Source organism: Molothrus aeneus, chromosome 6, assembly GCF_037042795.1.
Source record: "Molothrus aeneus isolate 106 chromosome 6, BPBGC_Maene_1.0, whole genome shotgun sequence".
NCBI classification, from domain to species: Eukaryota; Metazoa; Chordata; class Aves; order Passeriformes; family Icteridae; genus Molothrus; species Molothrus aeneus.
In genome coordinates this window covers 50,568,522-50,588,715 of record NC_089651.1, presented here as the reverse complement: position 1 = coordinate 50,588,715, position 20,194 = coordinate 50,568,522, and the positions used below count along the sequence as shown (strand labels likewise).

The following is a 20,194-nucleotide window of genomic DNA, read 5'->3' as shown; positions in this document are numbered from 1 at the left end:
GGAACAAAATTACAAACCTGTCTGATTTCCCCAAAGCCTGCCTATTGTTTGTGTGTGAGGAGGATAAGTATAATTGCTTTAATTTAAGGTCTCACAAGGGAAATAGGATTTTTTTTTTTTTGGTAATACAGAGCAACTCAGACATGAAAGTTTTCCAGGCAGTTGGTCTCCATTTAAATTCAGAATACTGAAGGGGATTTGCCCTCAGTTACTCTATTACCATTTTTAGTCAGTGTTTCAATGTTTAGCTGCATATTAATTTTAAGTAATGAAAAAGGAGATTCGTATTTGGGGTCACATCCAAATATTCCTTTCAAGTAAATGGTGAGAATTCCTACAGGACTCCATGCATTTTGGAGTACAATTCTTGAAGAAAGATTTTCAGAGACCTTCTCCCTCGAGACCAAAACTTTGATATAGTTTTGAGAATGCACTGCATTGCTTACATGCATAAATGCAAAATATGATAACAGAATCCCTCAAATGTTGCTTCCTTAGGTGTGGAAGCAGAAACTTAAAAAAAAAAAAATCCAACATAGCATGCAAAGCCAATCAGTGGCTGTTGTCATTACATTGCAAAAGTCCCACAGTGGCGTTTCCTTATTGCAAGAGTTTCATGCCCCCTTGATGTCTCTTGCAGGCACTGACTCTTCCTTCTTCACAAAGCAGCCACTTGTCTCCAGTTCCTCCCCAACCAACCAATCCACTCTTTTATAGCACTCTTCTTCTCATTGGTTACAGCTGTGGCCTGTTAAAGTCAGGTCTGCTCCTTATCTTTAATAATTAGCCCACTGCAACTCCTTAGGGGTAAGATTACTTTCTATACTACCTTTATTTTTTTATATTCTATCCCCCTACAAATGTCCAAGTGTGTTCCATTTCACTTCTTCTATGAATTACAATAACAAGACTGATCTGACCAGTCTGCTATCCAATAAGTTGACTTGAGATGTAAGTAACAATATGTACTTATTGAATAAAATGTTTTTCCTCCCCAGATAAGAAATGCACACTTTTATAGGAGCAGTTCAAAATACCTTCAAGCCCCCTAAGATAGTGGAGTTCCTTCAGTTTGCTTTGGACATCAGAGATTTGAGCTACTACTTACCAAAATAAATATTCTCTGAATAAATACTTAGAAGTGCATTTATGCACTTCTGAAGTGCATGATCAGTGACAGAAATGAGCTTTTGCAACTTATAATGAAATCTGGGTGGTGTACTGTGTGTTCTGGGGGTTGTCACCTGTGGCATCCAGGGATTTTTATGAGAATGTAAATAGAGTTCCCTAAAAATCTAGGAAATATAATTCAAAAGATCTGGATCCAGAAGTCAACTAACAGATAGAAAGAGACATGCTGGGTTGATTCACTCTTACAATTTTGAGACCATCATATAATTTCTTGCAGCTTAAAATTTTGGAAGGGCTGGAGCTGAATTTCAGTGTTAGAGTGTGTGTGAGAGAGATGCACACATGCAAAGCTCTGTCATGCCCCATTTGTTTCTGTTGTGGGTAAGCAAGAACATTGGGTTTAATGAGGCTCAGTTTAACCTCCAGCTGTGAAATACAGGATTAGTCATATCCTGTGCTTAACCAGCTTTGTAATAATTTCACTAAATTCCACTTTTTATCTCTGTATGAGGACAGGGCCAGGGAAAAAGCTCTTAATTGCAGTTAGATCAGGCTATGAAGAAGCAGCTTTTTGTGTCTTTGATACATGTGGAGAAGTTCAAAGTACACAGAGTCTCAGTGATCTGTCCATCTGAGAAGTACTGAAAAATGTCTTGAGGGGAAATTATGCAATAACTGCAGAGGCTGAAAACCAGATTTTTTCAATGAGTAAAATGCCAAATTCAAGCCCAGATCAAGAAAGATTCAGAGTCTGACATCTGAAAACTACTTGGGCAACAATGGGAAGGATGTTAATCATTCATTGCTTTGAGAACAAAAAAGCCTCTTTACTCAAAACTGTAAGTTTATGACAAGATTTTCAGTTTTCTTTTGTTTTTCATGAAGCCAAAAATGTAAATCTAAATCTTAATAAGAGACTTTTAAAGAATATTCAGATTAACTCAAAAAAAATTGAGACTGGCAGTAATTGATTCTCCCTGCCTGCTTGAGTCCTGGTTCAGCAGAGAGCTTGGAATATCTGAGTTCCTCCAGAGGGGACAGACTCGGGTGCCCAGCATGAGCTGAATCCTGCAAGGGACCTTTGCTGCTTTATCAGGAGATGGTTCAGGTCTTTGTTTATCTCATTCCCAACTCTGTTGTTTTATGGCATGTGGGGATTGCCTTGAGGGCAGCCCAGCAGCACTGCTGTGGCTGTGATTTTGGGAGGAGGGGCTGTGCTTCCCTGTAGCCTCCTTGCCTGGAGTGCAGCTGACAGGAGAAAATGAAAGGTGACTCTGGGGGATGGTCCAGAGCTGTGCTTGATACTACATCCATATCAACATCTACTTCCCTGGAGGAGCTGGGGCAGCATTCTGTAGTTTCTCTGCTGGCACGCCCAGTAAAGATGCTGATTTTGGTTCTAATGGGCCATGATGAGCTCTATTAATCTGTGACTCTGAAACTCCAGCCCTGCAAGCCACAGACCAGACCTGGGCTGCACCAAATGCCAGTGGCTATAGCTCCATTTGGCTTTGTTAACTATTGAGCTGCATTTCTGTTTGGGTTATAGGCTGTGATACTTGGATCTCTCAGCCATGCCAGCTCATATATCCTCCTGAGCAAAGCCTGCCAGTTGTGTGATTATAATTATATACTGCAATTTGGTTTGAACTGATTATCTGAGTCTCCTGTGAGTTATGGGCTTGATCTTTCTCTGCAGATCTAAAACAAGAGGACAAAAATTCAGACATTCTTGAATATTAGCAGTGCACTTAAGTTCCCTACCTCAGTTGCTACAGAGAATGGAGAGGTTTGAAACCTGCACTGCTTTTATATCCTGTACCCCACTGAGATGCTAATAAGTCTTTTTCCAAGAATGATTTTACATGGTAGAATCTGCTAAGCCTCTTACCGACTGTCTCCTGCCTTTCCCAAAGTTGTTAGCTCCCCCAACATTAGAGAATTCCAGCTGTCACCAATGCAGCCAGGTGAAATCTGGTTGCCCCTCCAGCTTCTGTGAACACAGATCATGATGTGAGGGGGAAGTCAGAGCCTAGGCAGAAGTGGGGATCCTCACCCCTGTGTTACATTTGTGAAAGGCCACAATCCAGCCATGGCACAATGCCCAAATTCATTTCCAATTCTACATGAAGTACTAAAAATGGATATACTGATGGAGCTGGCTGAGGCTGTGCTTGTGACCTCCTGGCTGAATGCTGAAGAGGGAATCAGGAGAGTGGGTGTTTGACAGACCCTTATCCCCTAAAGCCTTTGTCACCAGTTCAAGTGATCCCCAGATGTGTTGCATGTACAACAGGGATATGAACCAGTGTAAAGGAATTTAATCTCTCCTGTTGCAGAAAGCTCATATTATTGCATGACATGGAGGATGTTAAATAGTTTTAATCTCATCCCTTAATTTTTTTTCCTTATTTGCAGAGTTCTTTCAAAATCAAATCTGTTGATTTTTTATTGCACTCTCATGTGTGGGATTTCCAACTTGCCTGATAAATGCTGCTGAAGCTAATGGGACTCTTCACATATACTTAAAGTCAGATATGTGCTATGCTGAGCTTATTTTTGCCTGAAAGTCTTGTAGTGATAACTGCAATTACTGAACCTTAATTCAATTATTTGCTAGCTTCACACAGTGAAATTGCCCATCCCTCAGATTCCTGGTGCATGAGACACTAAAACATGGACTAATGAGATAAGGGGGAAATGTTTGTGCGAGGTTGTGTGATAGGGGATGTTCTCTGGGGCACAGGGCTGCCTGACAGGGCTAATCCCTGCTGGTGCTGAGAATCAGGGCCCATTGCCCTGGTGCCCCTGTGAGAGCTGTGCAAGGCAGGTGCTTTGCACCACCTCCTGTGTGTTGAGATGTGTTTGTGCTTTGCTTTAGCTCAGTAAAATGTCACTGCTCTGCCTTGGGCCAGCTCCTTGTTACAGGGTGTCACCATGATATTTTCTGAAAAATCCCTTCACCAGGATTTTTCTCCTGAGAAGCTGAGAAGCTTTAGAAAAGAAATGTAAACAATAATTATCTGATTGCTTGGAATGTGGCCTGGAGGTTGCTCACCAACAGGTGCATCTTTGATTGCTTCCATGCAAATTGTTTTTAATTAATGACCAATCCCAGTCCAGCTGTGTCAGACTCTCTGGTCAGTCACGGGTTTTTATTATCATTCTTGGCTGGCCTCCTGATGTCTCTTTTCTCTATAGTTTAGTATAGTATTAGAATAGAATAGACTAGACTAGACTAGACTAGAATAGAATAGAATAGAATAGAAGCCTTCTAAGAACTTGGAGTCAGAGTCTCATCTCTCACCCCATCCTGGGAACCCTCACAACACCACAACAACAGGGCTGTGTGCTCTGATAGTGCCTCTGACCTCTGCAGGTGTGCTGGAGTGTGGTAGCTGAGAAGAAGAGTAAGGTGATCAAGCTTTACCAGCTGTTTGGGGGGTTCACCATGCTCTGAATCTGGATAGTAAGATATTAGTGTTTGTGCAGATGGGTTCCACAAGGCTTCATTCACAAATATAGGGAAAGGGGTTGAAGTTCAGATAATGATGTTGTCTTACCAAGTAACTCAATATTGACACCTGCATATTAGACCTTTGGTCACCTGTGGTAAAGATATGGGGTTTTTTCAAGATAATAAAATAACTTTATTTGGGTTAAGTTTCCACGTGTATAATGTTCTTCTGTTCCCTTCTAGCTGGCTGAGTGCAACAGCTTCCCAGGAAATTTCAGTGAGGCAGAGAGAGCTAATGTATCCACAAGCAGCTTTTTGGAACTGGGGGGCTGCCTTTAGTACTGCTGCTGATTGTTTAGGGCTCTGATTGCTTATTCTATTGCTTCACTTGCTAATATTGGTGATTTCCATTTTTTAATCATCTGAATGTATAAATATGCCACTAATTTATTTTTATTTCTGCCCTTGTTCTTGTGCAAAAGACATTGGTTAGTAATATCTGTGTTTTGGCCAAGTTCAAATCAATGCCATTTGCCTGTGTGAAGAGAAGTGTGCACTTTCAGCTAAACTGCTACAGGAAATAACAGAAAAAGGTCTTGAGCTAAATCTTCCATTTAATTACTCAGTTGCAAACAATGGGTTGTTGAGTGTCAAAATTGAGGCAGTTTCAATTACTGGAACAATTATGGTTTAGAGTATTGTTGCTGGTAGGTTAAGAATTTATATTACAGTGACAGACAAGTAATCCAGGTAATGGGCAGTGCAAGAGTCCATAAAGATGAAGGCAGCCTGACACAGTGGGCTGAAATAAAACCTTCTGCATTTTTTTTCTCTTCACAAATGTATATAATCAAAAGCTAGGGTCTCAACAGAGTTTTCCATCTAACATCCAAGATTTATGGGTGAAACTAAAATCTGAAATAAGAGCAATTTTTTCTTTTTAATACTGGCATTTTTTCCCATATAGAGAATTACCCAAATCATAAGCCAGGATCCCTATGGGCTTACATGGTCAGGGTGTGATGCCCTTGCCCTGTTGCTGAGGACCAAGTTCATTCTGATGTTTTTAAATGATGGCTGAAGGAAATCCTGTGCTTTGTAAAAGGGGAGGTAGCCACTGAAAAATGGAAATTGCTTGTCTGTCACAGGGCTGGGTGATGGTGTGGCATAATAATTTGTCCAAAGAAAATCTTCTAAGCTAGTGTCAATAAGAGCATGTTCTCTTGTCAATATTGAGTTCCTTGCAGTATTCCTTTCCATCTATTTGCATTTCATGCTGTTACATAATTTCTTCTAAAGTTGTGTTGAAAGCAGATATAATATTAATACATTTAAGAGGTGCAGTGTGTAATCCGCTGTCTCCTGAGCTTAGTGCAAGTGGGTCTGCATTGTAAGAAAATGAGGCTGATTATTATAAACCCTTGGAAATGACAGTACTTTGGGAAGTCTGCTGTCAGTGACTCATGTATGCTTGATTCTCTGTGTTCTGGACACATTTTGCCATCCCTTTATACTCCCCAGAGCTAAACAGAAAGGGGCCTTCAATTTGGTGCTTTGTTGTGTGTTTTTAAAAAAGGCTTGTGAAAGAAGTGAGGAGAGAAAGTTCTCACAGTGCAGGAGGTTAGAAATGAGTTTCAAAGGGGTGGAGAGAGCTGTGGTCCTCAGGTGCCTGCAGGCCTGTCCCTCCTTGCTCCTGCCTGCAGCTGGAGGATGCTCTTTGTCTCCAGCAGCTCTTTGTCACTTCTGCCAGGTCTCCAGGGCTGCCTCGGGTATGCTCAGGCACAGGATGCCCGTGTTTAGACACCCAAATGGCTCCCAAATGACCCCACAGCCCATGGGGAGAAGGGAAGCTGTGACCCTTTGTGAAGGCTTTAATATTTCCACAGGGCACAGGGTCAAACTGATCGTTTATGATTAAATCTTTTTAAAATCTGTTTTCAGCCTTCATCTGTTAGAATTTATGTGAAAGGAGAAAAAAAGTGTTTTCAATTAAAGGCTACTTATGTAACAACCCTGTTTTGAATGCTAATTCATGAATTACTGGGAGCTGACAGTGCTGCTTTTTAATTTTCCACGGTCACTTCAGAACATAATTCTAATTGAAATCATTTTTTGCTAATCTCATAAATACTGAGAACTTTCTGTCAAGTAAATTTCTTTCTGTATTTAATTTATGTTAAGAACAGTCCATTTTGTTGCATCAAAGTATTTCAGAATTAAATATTTGTCTTCTTTTTTCTCCCTTCTAGCAGAAGTAACACTAAAGGGTAGCAGAAAAGATAATTTGTCTGACTTGTCTCTAAGTTTTCAACACTTTATCTTCATAGTTGGTCCAACATGGCCACAGCATTGATCTGACTTTACTGGACAGAAACGAAGAGGAAAATAAATGTTTCTTTGTAGTACTTTGACCTTAAAATACCACAAACACCATCCATCTTCTTGTGTTATTTGTGTTATTTTTCAATTGAATCACTCAGCACAGCAGGTCAAAAAGTCAGAGGCCACCATTTCTTCTCTTTGCTAGCAGGATAGAAAGCTTTGATAGGAACAAGTGTTTGCTGTTTTTTCATTGTTTTGTTTTGCCTTTTTTTTTTAATGTAATTTTAGTCTTTGGTAAGCACCAAGACTTTAATTTCTATCTCAAGCATTTAAAATTATACATTATTTGTTATGGAAAATATCCATTTCCACCCATCAAATTGCTTGTTTTCTACACTGAAAAAAAGTTGGTTTTTCAGTCTATTTTTACTAAAAAACTTGGTTTGTTGGCCCTACTCTTTTCTCACTGGTGGGAATAGACCAAACTCCCTTCCCTGGTGGGAGGGACAGGCCTGTGTGCATTTGTTTCATAACTGGCTGGCAAGGTCTTGGGCTTTGGTCCAGTGGTGTCTTCTGGGTCACTCTGAAGTCCTGCCCAGTTGAAAAATTGATCAATAACTGTTTTGTCGGTTTTTGTGAGTGCTGAGGAGTGATTGTGTTGGAATGACAGTGGTGGGGTGCCAGTGCTGGCTGTGTGTGGCTCAGGTTTGTGCTGCCAGGGGAAGGTGCTGGCTCTGCTGGCTTGTCCCTGTGCTCATCAGGAAGTGCTGAGCAGGACCAAGGGCAGGTCTTGCACTTTTGTACCACTGTGAAAGTCAGGACATGCTTCCTTTATCTTTTCTTTTTTTCTTTGAACTATGGATGAAACTAGGGTTTGAAAAATATTGACAGTAAGAGAGCAAGAGCCACTCTTGGAGCAGTCAGTGGCCAGTTGTTGGTGTTTGCTGGGGACTGGTGTGTGAGTCTCCTGAGCTCTCACTTGGTCTCCTTTGCTGTGTCCCTCCTTCTGTCTCTGCTCCTCAGCTCAGGAAGCAGTTCCAATAAAAGTTTGACTGAGACTGAGTGCTCCCACAGAGTTTTAGTTCAGATGAAAATGATTCTGGTGATAAATTTCTTGAAACTCCAGAAACGTGAAGTGATTTTACCTGAAGGATAATTTATTATAGATATGTTGCCCTTTAGTTGAGATAATCTCCAGCAATGATGATGAACAGAGATGATCAGGGATTCTACTTTTAAAATGTCTTTCTGACTAGAAAAGCAATTTGGGATCCACTTACATCTCAGTAATGAAAATTGGGTAAGGTAATAAGAGATTTCATTTTGTGAGTGAATTGACAATGCAAATACCAGGATTTTTAATTTAGGTTTAAGTGGAGTAATGGCTACTCATTCTGATGCATCATTAGTCATATTGCTTTTTAATGAGGGATTCACTTTCTTTCCCTGGTTAGCTCCAACACTGATAGCAAAGCCCAAGGAATGTGCAAATGTTTAGGGAGGTCTGTTGAATATGTGTCATTGCAGCATTTTAATTTTAGAAAGGGAGAAAAAGCAGTTTTCTTTCTATGGTGTAAAAACACACATTTCCCTTTAGTACAGGGAAGATAAATGGTGCAGAGCTGTGATTGGTAGCCTGTTGTAAAAAACCACAAGCAATAAAGTAAGATGCATTCCCAAATAACTTCTAGAAAATATAGAAGGAAAATTGCATTGAGCGCAGGGCTCATGAAAGAGGCTTTATGACAGACAGTGGGAGGAAAAAGTTTACTCTGCCCATCTCTGACAGGGATGTCTTATAAATAATGGCAGGTGAAGACTCTTTTTGCACTAGCAAACCCACTCTCTGCTCCAAACACCTTGTTCCTCTTCTGGAGAGATCTCTGCTCAGCGTTTTTATTTCTTAGATGTCTTTTCTTTTTCTTGTCCTATTTTTTTTCTCTTTTTCCTTTCTGTTCTTTAATTAAGAGCTTGTTTTAATGTTCATTGAACTCAGTGGGAATCTTTCCATCAAATTGAATGCATTAGGTCAGATTCATAATCAGCTGCCACTGAAACAACCTAACAATGGTTTTGTCACACGCTAGTGCAGTCTTAAATGGGATTTGCTTTAAAAAAAGCAATAGAACTAATCCATTATAAACACTTGTTAGAGCAGAGTTTTGACTGTATCTGTGTATTTACCAACACAATTTCAACCAATTTAAGCCAAATTGAAATCAGCGCAGACTTTTTCTCCAGGCAGGAGCATAGGGCAGTAAATGAAATTAATTTAAACTAGTGTGGTTTTAGTGATAGCAGTGGGATACTGGGTGTTGTCTTGACTTGGTTTGGTTGTCTCCCTTCCTTAGCTGGGAAAAGCATTTTGACTTTCTGTGAGGACAAGCTGTAATGTGAGGAAACACGTGGGGAATCCAACGTAGACCAACCCATTTGGATTTTGGGGCAAACCAGCAAGTTTCTGGGATGCAAATGTCCAGCAAATCTCTCTTTCTCAGGCCTGGTTTTACATTTCTGGTGCCCCATGATTGTGTGCCATCTTGCAGGTCTCAGTGAGGTTTTCAGAAGTCTGAGTAACCCATGGCCTCTAAACTGCTGAGGCCACACACTCTTCTGGAGCAGAGATTTGAGGGGATCTGCAGCCCCTGGGGTCTCCAGCGCAAAGATACAACCTCACGTTTTGGCTGTTTTGTTCTGCTTTTCCCTTGGCCACACATCTGCCCCTTCATCCCAGATATCAGGGGAGAGTGCCTGAGCTCCTGAGCTGACGGCCCAAAGCAGTGGGTGGCAGTGCCAGGACCTCTCCAGGAGGCTGCTGTGTCCCCACACACACACAGGAGTGGAGAGGGGGTTGCACACAGCAGGGGTGTGGGAGCACAACCAGCCAAGGTGAAATCCTTCCAGGATAACCACCAAGAGACATCACATGCCTGGGACACTGCCAGTAAACTAAGAGTCTTCTTATCATCTTCAATTGTGACCTGCTAACCTTTCTTTGAAATCATATACCTCCCAGGAATAGTGGAAACTCGGTTTTGCAGCAGTCACTTTTCAGCTTCAGAAGGAGTTATCTCCTTCAGATCTCTCTCTTTCTGACTCTCTGTTGTGAAATGTGAAAGAAATACAGGCCACATCTTCTCTCTTCATAAATTCAGGGGAATCCCAGATATCTGATATGCTGAACTCATTCTCTATCTCTCGACTCCATGTGAGACACTGCAGCTCCCAGCAGATTGGGTCACACAGGACTAGCATCCATTTCTCATTATGGCTTTCTTGAGAACTGCCCTTCTCTTCACAGCTTATAAAAGGAAAGTTGATAGGGTGAGGCCTCCAGAATGGTTGTGAAAGCACTGGGTCACTGTAGAAGTTTTAACCTAAGAAAACAGCATTTTGAAATAAAGCCAAAGCTGAATATCAACTAAAACAGGCCATGTAGCTACAAGAAAATATATATGACACTGATAGAAAATAATGTATCCACTCAGAGTGCATTAATTCTTCTCTTTGAGCAGGAAATGGAAATGAACTTCTGATGTTTCCAGAGATCTGTGCATGACAACAGTCTCCAAAGTCCTTGTTATGTTCAGGCCTTTGGGTTATTGTAAGGTTTTTACATACAATTGATACAATTTATGAGATTTCTTGTTAAATTTTATTGCCCCAATGATTTTTCTTTGGTTCTTTTGAAGTAGAAAACATAATTTCTGTAGCAAATGGCAGTTGAAAGTCTTAATAGAGCATAAAAATTTGAAAGGTCATGATTTCTAAACCTTAAAATAGAGGACAGTGCACTGCTTGATACTGCTAAAAATATGAAAAGTTAATGAGATGTTTATTGGTGATAAAGATAGAATCTTCTCCCAGACCTTTGATTTTGGCTGCTTGTGTATTGGCTTTTTCTGGGTGCACTTTTATAAATGAGAAACACTTCTCATTCTTCACATTTCAAGATCACAGAGAGTTAAAGACACAAGGCAGAAACTTTGTCCCAAGGTGATTTTTCAGTCCTCCTAACACCCAGTGCTCCTTCCCCTGTGAGTGCAGGCTGATGGTTGCATTTATCTGGTTTTTAGAGTCATGTTAACCACCTTCATTTATTTGACTATGTTTAAGACCTGTGGGTTCAAGCAAATTTGTAACCAAATGAGAAACTGTTCCCGTCAACACAAATTTTGCAAGCTTAGGTGAATGATAGTAGCACTGTTTAAAAAGCCTTAATCTAGAAAATGTCTCTTGGTGTGGGTTTTTTGGGTGAGTTTTTTGGTTGGTTGGTTAGTTGGTTGGTTTGTTTGTTTGGGGTTTGTGGATTTTTTTGCTGATTCTGATTTAATCTGAAGTCTTAAAAATATTTTTTATGTTCTTCTTAATAAATGTTTTTTATTGAGCATGTAGGAACTTAGATAAAAATGCCTTCCTGCTGTATCACTTAATGTAGCAGACCTTGAACAGTTCACCTCCAGCTGCTTGCAGGTGTTTTCTCTAGGACTAGAATGGAAAAAGCATTTTATTCCAGTGTTCACTGTCACTGTTGGTGCAGGTAGAAGTAAAGAGGGGACAGATGTGGTCATGGGAAAAGCCAGGACATCAGGAAGAGCCCAGCTTTCTTTTCTGCCATTAACATGTCCTGTTTTCTGTTGTCTTTGCAGCAGTCCAGCACGGGGGACCTGCGGACTCTGAGGAAAGGATTGTCCCCGTACCACTCTGAGTCCCAGCTCTCCTCACTGCCACAGTACCAGGACGCCCTGCAGAACGTAAGAGACATTTCCTCACCTGCACAGGCAGAGCCATGGCTGTCCCCAGGGTGGCCATGGCTGCAGGGGACAGGCTGCCCTGCAGCTGCTGGTTGTCCCAAGGAGTGCTGCTACTCATGATTTTTTGGTTATCTGGTCAGCCAGGCTGGGATACATCCAATTACAGGGGAGCTCTCACAAGGGATTGCTCACCCTGAAGCTGGAGTTGCAAACATGTAACAAAAACCTTGGGAGGATTTGGAGCCCCTGGAACATTAATCTTTGCCTGAATTTAGTTCATCAGCTTCCCAGCATGGGTTTTCAGTCAACTGACAGTCACTGTTGTGAATCTTTTAAAGCTAGGGTGGTGCTTGTTACACCTGCAGCTTCTTCTTGGTAAATGCCCTGTGCCTGCTGTAAAAAAGTTGATTGTGGGTGAAGCTTGCCAGGTGTCTGGCAGTGCATGGACAGTGTTGTTTAGTGAGTAAGTTCTTGGGTTTTTCTGTATCACAAATGAGGTTTGGGTTTCCCAAGATTTGCCTGCATTGCTTCTCAAACCACAGAAGAACTTTGACTAAAGCCTCCTGCATAAGATGGAATCTGTGCTGCTGTGCCAGGTATGGCTGAGGACCCCTGCCAGGTGTTTGCCTTCCAGATGTTTGCTTCACTGCTTGGGCCTTTAGGTTTGTGTGTTGATGCTGCTTTCCAGATTAGAAGAAGAGAATAGAAACAGTCAGAGAGTCCTGGTGGGAGTGGGCTGTGAGTGTTGGGAATGTGAGCAAAATCCTGATGGCAGCAGAGCTGGAGAACCTCCCTGCTCCATGTCTGGGACACTGGTCAGAGAGCTGCAGGTGCTGTTGGACCAGACGTGTTGGCTGCTTGACTGGGAAAAAGTAATTCTGTAGATTTAGTGTATCTCTTACAGTTGTAAAGAAGGGCACAATGATAATTTAACAAAGTTTGCATAAATAAAACTCAAGTATGGAAGCATACCCCCTTCCTATCCCTGCTAACTGGCAGGATGGATAGAGATGCTTCAAGCTAAAAAAAGAGGGATAAAGCTGTCCAGGTGAATATTCACTTTCATAACTTTGTGCCCCATGTGTAAAAACAGGACACTTTATAGGGAGTGCAGAGAGACTTGAACCTGGAGATGTTTGTCTGGCTGTGCCAGCCTTACAATTTTGGAGATTTTGCTTTGCTTCCCTGGTGCTCAGGCTTTTGCTCCCCAGCTTTGTTCCAGGTTGGTGATGCTCAGTCAGCCTGTGCTGGTTGCCCCAAGGAGTGCTGCTGCTCATGATTTTACATTTATCTTGTCAGTCAGGCTGGGGTACATCCAGCAGCTCTCTGCAGAGGGGCTGTGCTGCGATGGGAGCTGGCAGGAGAGTTTTCTGCTTGAGCATTGGCCCCCGCAGCTCACTGGGGCTGTGTGAGGGCTGGTGGCAGATGGTCCTGCCTGCTGGAGCCCTTCCTGGCTACTTGTCCCTGTTTTCTCTCCTTCTTCCTCAAGGAAGAGATGGCACCTGGCATTTATGGAGAGGCCTGGGTGCTGTGTGGCATTCACTTTCATCTGTCATCCTAGCTGTGTTCTGCCTTCTTTGTGGGAAGTTGATAGAGGAAAAAACAAAAACAGCTTTGGATCCAAATCCACCTTGTCTGAGATAGCCATTTATTTACTTATTTCTAACAAAATCGCTTGATTTGTGGCTTGATGTGATACACTGTTTTTGTAATGAGGATAATGATCACAGATTCATGAAAATGTCTTTGAATGACTTGAGCATGGCCAGAAGTGGATATTTATATATACCTGAGTTTCTCTGTGTTTTTTTTTTAAACAAGTAGATATTTGGATGTACCTGAGTTTCTCTGTGGCTTTTTTTAACAGACAGCAGGCATGAGTTTGTGAGAAATCATTCTTCTTTGTGCCTGCACAAGCTTCATGTGGGTGAGTGATGGACAATTGGTGTCAGCTTCAAAGCTGCCACATCCATTCAGGGTTCCATCATTGGCACTGCCCGTGTAACTCTTTGGGAAGTTCCCCAGCTCATCCCTGTCACTGTCACACAGGTAACAAGCAGGCATCACCCCAGCTCTCCAGGGCTCTGTCATAGCCCAGTTTAGGACACAGCTGGGTGTTTCCTAGTGTGTCCTGGATCAGGGATACCAGTGCACCCTCAGGATGCAGAAGCAGAGGACACTCACAGTTGCACTCTGTGCATTGGCCTTCATGCACACAGATAATTACACATTTGCTCTGTAGTCTGCAGTGGTCACCAAATGTCCAGGAGCAGCAGTCCTTGGGGTTAGTCTGGCCTTCAAGACCCTGTCCTTTGCAGGGGAAGGTGTGATATAGATGTTAGCTTGAACTGATAGCTGAGAGTCAATCTTTCCAGCTCTGGGAGCTGCCACCCAGTGCCATTTCATGGAGTACCAGAGTACTGTGTCCTTCAGGAGATGAGGGTGATTTCCTCTGGCTTGGACTCCTGAGAGGAGGCAGCAACAAGCTCCTGATGGGACCTGCCATTTCCCTGGGATGAGACTGGATAGGCTGGCTCCATTTTTCCCATTGCCAGAGCCTCCAGAGCTGCTCAGTCTCATGTGAGCTGCTGTCCCAGGCATGAGAGCTGTCTTTGAGTGAGCCATGCACTGCTGAGGACTCCGTGGCCCACCTGGCTTTTGGGTGTCATGGTTTCACTGCAGCTGGCAGCTAAACCCCACAGAGCTGCTGGCTTACTCCCCCACATCCATGGGGACATCCCAGACCCCTGCAGCACAGCTGGGGATGCATGTGGAGGCTGAGGCATGGCCCAGAGCTTGCACCTCTCTCTTTGGCCTCTTCATGGGTGCTCTGACTGCTCTGACACATGTTCCCTGCAGACTTTCATGTACCGCCTGCTGCCCCCAGGCCCATCTCAGTGCCCAGGCATGAGAAGGTGACCTGAGGGCTGCTTATGGTCCTGTGGTGGTACCATCACCTTGAGAAGCTCAGAAACCAGCTGCCTGGAGGAACCATTTATCCACACTGGCAAAGAACACCATTAAACATGAACCAGCTTGTTGCTAGCAGTCAGACCTAGCCTGGCTGGCTTGCACTTAAAATCTGCTAGCAGTGTTGATGTGATTTATGATGGGAATCCTGCCTTTGGTGGGAGTAACTCAGTGGAAATGCTAAGGGTAGTGTGCATGGAGTGTGGGTGGGAAAGTGTGTGTGAAAACAGCAGCAGGAATTCTAGAGGAAGGGATGCTTTGGCCCGTGCTGATGGCCACAGACGTGACTGGCAGCAAGAAATGGGTAAACACCCCAGGATGTGTGGTTTGTGTCAGGACTGGGAGGTCTGGGCTGTGATAAGACCACAGCACAGATGGCTCATCAGCAGAGGACTGGTTCCCTGATAACAGGAGCAGTGTCACACCACAATTTTTCTTCCTGTGGTTCCAAGAGGAAGGAATAGATAAGATGACCAAAGTGATGGAAAGGAGGCAACAGGCAGCAGCTTTCCTAGGGTTTTTGGAGGGTAAGCAAGATGCTGAGATAAAGGTCAGCCTGTAATCACCACTGACTCCTAAGGCATGTGAAAAATGTGTCCCAGAACCCATTTCTTTGCTGTCAGTGAGGAGGGATGCCAGGGCTGTCAGTGGGTGTCCCTTGTTTCCTGTGCCACACACAGGGACCCTGGCCACCTTTTGGTGAACATGTGAATGTGTGTTTGTAGGTGTGTGAGTGTGAGTGACAGGTTAGAATAATCCTCACCTTCCCCTTCCTTCAGGTTTTGCACCAAGTTTGTAGTGTTCCCTTGGTGAGGAGCAGGAGCTCCTTGTGGTTCCCCATCTGGGTGCAGGAGGATGTGTCTGCTGGTGATGTGGCTGGAGACCATTCTGGGTCTGGAACTGGGAATCCTGGGCAAAGTACCTGCAGATACACTCTGTGAGGGCTGAGACAAGCTCTGCCTTTTTGAGAAGACAATGCTGATGATGCCAATTCCTGTAGGGGGATAGAATATAAGGTAGTATGGAATGTAATCTTACCCCCTCAAGAGTTGCAGCTGGGCTAATTATTAAGGATTAGGAGCAAGCCTGATTTTAACAGGCCACAGCTCTAGCAATAAGAAGAGTGTTATAAAAGAGGGGATTGGTGGGTTGAGGGAACTGGAGTCAGTTGGCTGCTGCAAGGACAAGGAGGAGTCAGTGCCTAGAGGAGCTGCCTATGAGAAACATCAAGGAGGTATGAAACTCTAGCAATATGGAACCCTTAATGATAACAAATACCCAGCTTTTATACAGGCCCCTGAGGACAACAATAAGTATCTCCAGATAAAAGTGAGATTTCTGTTAGAGTGTTCAAAGCTGCTTCTCTCAGGAGTCTGTGTAGACTACAGACCATTCTGGGGAGACACAATTTCTTTTTCCCGTCTAAATCTATTCTAAAACTAACCAGGTCCATAGGAAAATGCAAAGTTGTAGTGTGGTTATGTAGTGGAGAGCACTCAACTTAGAGGGCTGCTGAGTCTCTGACTTCCTGACACTGTTTCTGACTGTATTTTTCTCCAGTACCCACTTCTTGAAGGGTGCAAAGCCTGGGAGATACCTCTGGCAGCACCAGCCCCTTCCCTGGATTGCCACCATGCTGCCACAAGGAGTCACATTCTGTACCTCTGCCTTGCAGAGATGCTCGGGGGAAGTGGATTTTGTTTTGCCAGATGGCACACTTGCTATTACAAAAACAAGCCCAAATGTTTGTGGTCTGTAGGTGTAAAGAGAAGCCATTAGATGGAGTGGGAAGGGATGATGAGTCCTTGGCTGTCTGCTGAGCCTGGGAGAGCAGTGGTGAGGAGAGGTGATGTGAGGGAACATAGCAGCTAAACCCCAACCCCAATGGCAGTCCTGTCTCTCCCTCTTGGCTGGAAAGACAGTGGTGTCCATCCTGCTCAGTACAAGGGCTAAGGCAGAAGAAAAGTGAGAAGGTAACTGTCTGTCTCTCCCTCAGCTCCCTGCAGAGGAAGGACAAAGCTGGCTCCTGAACCAGCCTGGTGTAGGCAAGGAGATGTGACTGGGGCCCAAGCCTGGTCTGGGGTCTCACTGGGCAAATCTTGTAGTCCCTCCTCAGCCTGCATGGGAATACATCTATTCTTCTCAGGGAGAAGAACTGGATCAGCTTCTTAAAGCCAACCTGACTTTTAAAATCAAGCTTGAAACAGCTAAAGATCAGCACACTGTTCTCATTGTGATGTCCTGAAGATGCACCCAGAAGAATCAGGGGAACCCCTAGAGCATTGATTGCCCCTGCAGAGTCACCTGGTGCACTGGAGATGTTACCAGGGCCCCAAGGTGTCCCAGCACAGCAACCCCTCCACTGCCAAAAAGGGACCCCCAGGCCCTCACAGTTGTACATGAACCCATGGGCAGGGGGATCTCTGGCTGCCCAGTGCCTCTGACATCCCCAGGACTGCATTTACATCTTCAGCATCTCATTGTGGCCTCTCAGAATGCCTCCAGCCCCTTCTGTTACTTCAGAAGCCCCTCCTGTGCAGTTCCCTGATGGTCACCTGCCTTCTTCCATCCCTGCACCCATCCCCTGTCACTGTCAGGTGAGCTGAGCTCAGCTGGAGTGTGTCAGAGGATGACTCTAGGCTGATTTCTCACCTTCCCACATCAGTGGTGGCCATGGTGCCTTTTTAGGCAGGGGGAAGCAATGATTGAGAGAAGCATGAGACGTGTGACAGAAAGCAGCTCCTTCCCACTGGCTTCACTGATACCACCAGGATGTTATTGAGCAGAAAAAAAAAGAGAAGTTCAAGGTGCCTGATTTGCTGCTGCAGCAACAGTAGCTGTGGAAGAGAAAGCAAAATGAAAGGTTTGTCAGGATTTATGGAGTGCTATGGTGAAGCTTCAGGAGCTGAGAACAAACCAATCCATTTTTGAAAGCAGGTACCCTTCATCTGCTGCTATTGCAGAGGCTCTGAGCAGTGGGTGGCTTTTTTCCCCATGGCAGCTGACTAGCACAAAGTTGGGCAGTGACAAAGTTGGGCAAAAGAGGCATTGAGAGGCTGTGCCCATAATCCACCCTTACAGGTAACCACAGGAAACAAGAAAAATCCATCTGCTTCGAGGATCTGCTGTGGGTTCTCATGCTCATTTTTGATGTACCCTTTTGTGGGGCTGGCAGTGGGTCAGGGGAGAGGCAGTGGCACAAGAGACCCTTGCTCTGCCACAGGTCTGGAAGGGCAGGCAGGCTCAAATGGGCCCTGCAGATGTGCACAGATGTGCACCCTCCTGTGCCTGCATGCATCCTCTACCACTCAGAGGCTTTCACCTGCATCATCCCCAAATCAGGTTTGCTTCAAAATCATGAAAGTCTTAAGAAGGAAACGGAGGGCATTCTTAAAACAAATGTGCTTGGGGTTCTTTTATCAGAAGCACCTCTGGGATTGCTCACGCTGACAGTGCCCCTGTGAGTCAGTCAGGGTTAGTGCACTTGGCTGCTGGCACGGCTGGACAGACCGGTTCTGTTTGCTCGTGTCGGGTAACCACGGGCTGGAGCTGCTCTGCACGTGTCTTGGTGGGGGTTTCACAGTCCGAGGGGGCAGCTGGAGCTGTCGGGGGTGATTTTACTGCGTGCCGCATCCCCGCTGCTGCCCATAGAGCGGGCGCTGCCCTCGCCCCCAGCCAGAGGAGGCCGTGCGTGACTCACCGGCTCTGTGTGCTCCAAGGAGTCTCCCGTGTCTGGAGCTTCCATCAACTCCGTGCTGAGAAAAGACACCCTTCCTGTTTGTAATGACATCCAGTTGCAAACAATGTCCTGACTTTGTTTTTCTGTTCGGGGCAGTCGCTGAAATCTTCCTTTCCCTTGGGTGCCCCAGCACAGCCCGTGCAGCCAGCCTGCCAGGGAGAAGAGCCATTCTTTTGTGATGTTTGCTGAGAAAGCAATGAAGGAGTTAAATTGTTTCTTTAATAATCAGAAAGTGCCATGTAAGTCCTTGTTATTACTTAAGCAGAAGTCCATGCATGCTGGGGGCACCATGAAGGTGCAGGAGGAGCTGGCTGGGACACACAGACGGGCTCTGTCTGGCTCCCGTGTGGACCCAGCAGTTAATTCATGGATTTGAATGTTTACATGACCAGCTGCTCTCTGTGATTAAAGGCAGCAAATTAAGTAATGCCAAAGGAGATTATCATCTGCAATAAAGTCCCTTGATTTGATAAGGAAGATGCTAATACAGGGTACTGATGGCTCTGAACTCACTCCCCGTCAGGGACCTGTGTTGTGCTGGAGAGCTGGGTCTGTCTAGGAATCCTCCTGGTGCCTGGTGCCAGGCTCTCAGGTGCTTGCAGCTGCAGGGCAGCCCACTGTGTCTTTGGGACTGTGCAGCCATTTAAGTGGTCCAGAAGGAGCTGGTGGTTAGGTTTGAGCTGGGTGCTGGCAGGATTTCTGCACAATAGGCATGGAATAGCCACAGCCCAGCACCATCAGTGCTCTGGATCATCTGCTAGGCAGACAGGACACACAGGGATGCTCCCTGGCTCCTGTCAGGGTGTCCCATGCTCAGATATCAGAGGCCTGGCATCATCTGCAGTAGGGTGACAAAAAGGTGTGGTCTGCAGAGGAGCTGGCACTGGTCACTTCTTTGTACCTCCAGGAAATGTTGTAGCCAGCAAGGAGCCTTGGGGCTGCTGCCAGAGTTCCACCAGGTAGCCCTGTCCCTGAAGGGCTCTGGGGGGAGCTGGGCTCCCTCAGGAGCATCACACATGGTGGCAATGGCAGAGCTGCCGTGGGCATGAGGAGATGTGGCAGGGAGGGAAGGGAGGGTGGAATGTCAGCTGGGAGTTCTGTCCTGCTCCAGCCTGCCTGGTGCTTTGTTTCAGCCATTAACCCTCTGCAGCTGCAGGGCAGGGAGCACGGGAAGGGAAATGTGGCCTGGGATGCAGAACGATGAGGGGGCCCAGGGAATTTCTCAGGCTGGTGGTAACAGGAGATTTTTTTTGTGTGTGATCACCCAGGAATGCCCCTCATCTTTGTGTGAAGGGAGATTTCTCATTCTGAATGGACCATCAGTCCATGTGAGCCCAGTGCTGCCCTTGGTGCTGCCTGTGCACTCTTCTGATGGGGACGCCATGCTGAGGGGTTTGGTGCATTCCCTGCCTTCTCTCCTCCCATGCCAGGGTGGCCTTGTGCTCTCAGTCCTTGGTTTTGGTGCTGGTTTTCCCCCATCTGCCCCAGCACTGCCTGGCTGGAGCTGCTCCAGGCACTTCCTTTAACTTGTAGCCACATGTGCCATTCACAAACAAAAATGTGCTGGGCCCCCTGTTCTGTCAGCACACCAGGGCTGGGGTGCCAGCCGTGGCACCTTTCCATGGTTCTGGCCCTGCCACCCACTTCCCATGAACTGTTACTGCATGTTACTGCCTCCTGCTCATCTCTTAACAGTTCCTAATTTGCAGAGTGGCATTGACACCTTTATTTATTTTTTATTTATTTAAAACACCTGGATGGTGACAGGTGCTAAGGAAGGGTCCAAGTACAATTCAAATCTGGGTAAGCAGGTTGCAAACA

At 45.0% G+C, this 20,194-nt stretch overlaps 1 protein-coding gene across 1 annotated transcript in view; it reads left to right on the top strand.

Moving 5' to 3' along the window:
* The window catches only part of CCDC85C (coiled-coil domain containing 85C), a 107,551-nt gene that overhangs the window by 72,889 nt on the left and 14,468 nt on the right, over positions 1-20,194 (top strand). Inside the window, exon 3 of the mRNA XM_066552915.1 lies at positions 11,560-11,664. Within this exon, the coding sequence (XP_066409012.1) occupies positions 11,560-11,664 (105 nt within the window). The remainder of the gene's footprint in view (positions 1-11,559; positions 11,665-20,194) is intronic.